This window comes from Amphimedon queenslandica, unplaced genomic scaffold, assembly GCF_000090795.2.
Source record: "Amphimedon queenslandica unplaced genomic scaffold, v1.1 AMPQUscaffold_11573, whole genome shotgun sequence".
NCBI lineage: Eukaryota > Metazoa > Porifera > Demospongiae > Haplosclerida > Niphatidae > Amphimedon > Amphimedon queenslandica.
In genome coordinates, this window is record NW_003548185.1 from 7,468 (window position 1) to 10,352 (window position 2,885).

The window sequence follows — 2,885 nt, forward strand, 5'->3', positions numbered from 1 at the left end:
CACTCTCCTCTAATTATTATCTACTCTTGCCGAGTGCAATAATTCCAGTAATCTACGAATCAACGGTGCTTTAATTGGTTTGTAGTGGTGCGTGGGTGTATCAAATTTCATTTCAAAAGTTACACAAGTGGCCAGGCGCAAGGGATCAGATCTCATTTATCACTATTATTATTATTACATGTACCTTAAGGTTACTTTTAAATACGGGTACTATTAATTGCGAATTTTGCGTTTGGGTTAACATCGCAATTATTAATACACGCAATTATTAATAATGACATCATGATGCCATATGACTATTAGTAATAATTACTTAATCGCAATTTTTAATACCAGCAAAATCTCCTCGTGCTAAAATTGCAAAATTTAGTACCCGCAATTAAAAGTAACTCTAAGGTATAATGTATGTAGCTGTGGTTGTGGTTTGCCTCTATCAAAACTTTGAATTAACAGGAAAGCCCATACATATTATACAGTACTACATATTACAACAGTGCTACATTTTCATACCAAGCACATTATTGAAGTTGTAGCACTGGCAGTGCCTTTGATCCGCCCACATACCATACTACAAAAAATAGTATACTACAGTATAGCCTCTTTTAATGGACATTCTTTATAGCGTACACCTTCATTCAACAGACAGTGTACCAATTACATTCCTTGCTGTGTACCTCCACATAAAGGTGTGTCATGCTGAATTGAATGCTATCCTTAATAAGAACTCAGCTGATGTTAAAGGATGTACTATATACGTTGCATTGTTTCCTTGTAATGAGTGTGCTAAGCTGATCATACAGTCTGGTTCATATGATTGCTAGCAGAAAACTACTGGATATGGCTAAAGTTAAATACAGGTTAGTTTCTTTAATAAACTAAAACTACATGCGTGCATCTACAATTATACAAAAACTAAAATGTCTAACAGACCAAGAGAGGAAAAGAAGATACCTCTAACAATGTTTTTTAAATAAAATACTAAAAATGGAGGCTGTTTTTTGAGCCCCCTCCTTCCTTTAGAATGCTGCCAGTTTTGTTAGAGACTCAGCTTGGCTCTGAGTGCCTGGGAATCTTGGGCCTGTTCCAAACAGTTTCTACTTGTGTTTGTCTATACAAATAATAGTGATTTCAGTGTAAATCTGTATTTAAAGGTAACCTTATTTTCAAACATGTTGGTAGTGTTATTTTTGAAGCTGCGTATTTATCTCCTTTCCCTTCATCCTTATATATCACTTTGCTTATTCCAGCTTGTACTATCATTTTAGCGCAAACACAACAAGGTTCTTTAGTAACATACAGCGTACATCCTTTAACTGATGGGGTCTTTATAATTGCTTTGTATTCAGCATGTGATGCTAAAATTTAGACATATGATAAGTAATTAAACAAATTTTGCATACCATTGTATCCTTGATAAGCTTTATCACCAATCTTCTCCATATCTTCAGGGTATCCACTGTATCCAACTGCCATTACTTGTTTGCTTGGTGACACTATGCATGCTCCTACCTATACATAATATATATTGAGAGTCAAATACCGGTACATGCATAGGGTTTTAGCTACACTATTATGTAAACTTTTACATGCAGTTACATTTAATATCAATCAATCTGTAATTTGCATTTATAGCTTTTTAAGAATTTAATATACATGATCCTATCCTATGGTAATCAAATGGGAATATTGATTCTCTCTGGTATTTTTACTATGCATTTAGAATTCTTGTCTTCTCCTGGTCTTGTCTTTGATAGTTCTGCAATCCCCATGAAGAACTGTTCCCATGATATTGCCATTGTCCTTGCTGCTTTGTCAGCATCAACATCACTTTTGTTAGCTATTCTATGTTCTAGTTCTGTTACAACTTTGAGATCATTCTCCTCTTCTATCTTTTCACGCATTATTTCCCTACTTCATTTGATCAGTAATCATTACATAATTTTTTACCTTAATTCAACAGAATTATTATCCAACAATTCCTTAATTCTGTCATAATCTTTTTCTCTATTACTACTATTCCATTTAAGATAAACAACTTCTCTTATTTCAGCTTCTATGATTGCATGAGCACAGTCATTTTCAGGAAAATGTGTTACATATATTGTGCATCCTTTAATGCTCTCCCTAGTTTTGTTAAGGACAGCATTCACTGCTGCATGAACAACTAGAAATTACTAAAATTAATATTGCATTGTTTTATTTTAGTTACCTACCATAGGGATGCTTTAGTTTAGGATCTGTTTTTGTAGTATCTTTAGGCATAGAGCCTTCAGCTGTAGAGCCTTGAGTTGTAGAGCTTTCAGATGTAGAGCCTTCAGTTTTTGGGTCTTCAAGTGTAGAGCCTTCAGTTTTTGGGTCTTTAGGCGTAGAGCCTTCAGGTGTAGAGCCTTCAGTTTTTGGGTCTTCAGATGTAGAGCCTTCAGTTTTTGGGTCTTTAGGTGTAGAGCCTTCGGGTGTAAAGCCTGTGGAAGATATACACTGAAACTACTTAAATGTAATTAGTGCAATCGTAATGTATGTACATGTAGTTGTTAATGTTTAATTTGTTATCTTAATTAGTCTGACACTTACATGTTCTGTATCATACAAGCACTATGCAGCACATTCTAGACTGTTCCATGCATGCACATTCACTATGATTCTAGAATATTCTTATGTTACACTATATATTGATTTGTGCAAGTCTGTCAGTTGGTTCTTTTGTGTATAATAAAGTCAATTCATTGAATATAGTTGAGAAACTATCGTTAGCTGTCGTACCAAAAGTACTCATCAAAGCCTTCAGATGTATGGTCTGCATGTGTGGAATTTTGAGGTGTAGGGTCTGGTGTAGATACTGTACCTTTTGGATGACGTCGTTTCCAAGGGAATAAGCTATCGTTGTC

General features: G+C 34.8%; 1 protein-coding gene across 1 annotated transcript; it reads right to left on the reverse strand.

The window, feature by feature from the left end:
* Positions 1-838: 838 nt before the first annotated feature.
* Positions 839-2,879, reverse strand: LOC105315185 (deoxycytidylate deaminase-like). The gene is made up of 7 exons (XM_011409732.2): positions 2,843-2,879; positions 2,214-2,462; positions 1,948-2,164; positions 1,710-1,908; positions 1,401-1,509; positions 1,157-1,355; positions 839-1,108 (listed from the first exon to the last, which is right to left on the reverse strand). The coding sequence occupies exons 2-7, from the start codon at positions 2,260-2,262 to the stop codon at positions 1,045-1,047; spliced, it is 837 nt and encodes a 278-aa protein (XP_011408034.2). The 5' UTR covers positions 2,263-2,462; positions 2,843-2,879; the 3' UTR covers positions 839-1,044.
* Between the last annotated feature and the right edge of the window lie 6 nt (positions 2,880-2,885).

Excerpts from the sequence above, each read along its gene's own strand:
- LOC105315185 (XM_011409732.2), bottom strand. The coding sequence starts at position 2,262 with ATGCCTAAAGATACTACAAAAACAGATCCTAAACTAAAGCATCCCTAT. Across the intron at positions 2,165-2,213 it reads TAAACTAAAGCATCCCTATG|TTGTTCATGCAGCAGTGAAT; the intron begins GTAGGTAACTAA and ends AGTAATTTCTAG. Across the intron at positions 1,109-1,156 it reads CCAACATGTTTGAAAATAAG|ACAAACACAAGTAGAAACTG; the intron begins GTTACCTTTAAA and ends TTATTTGTATAG.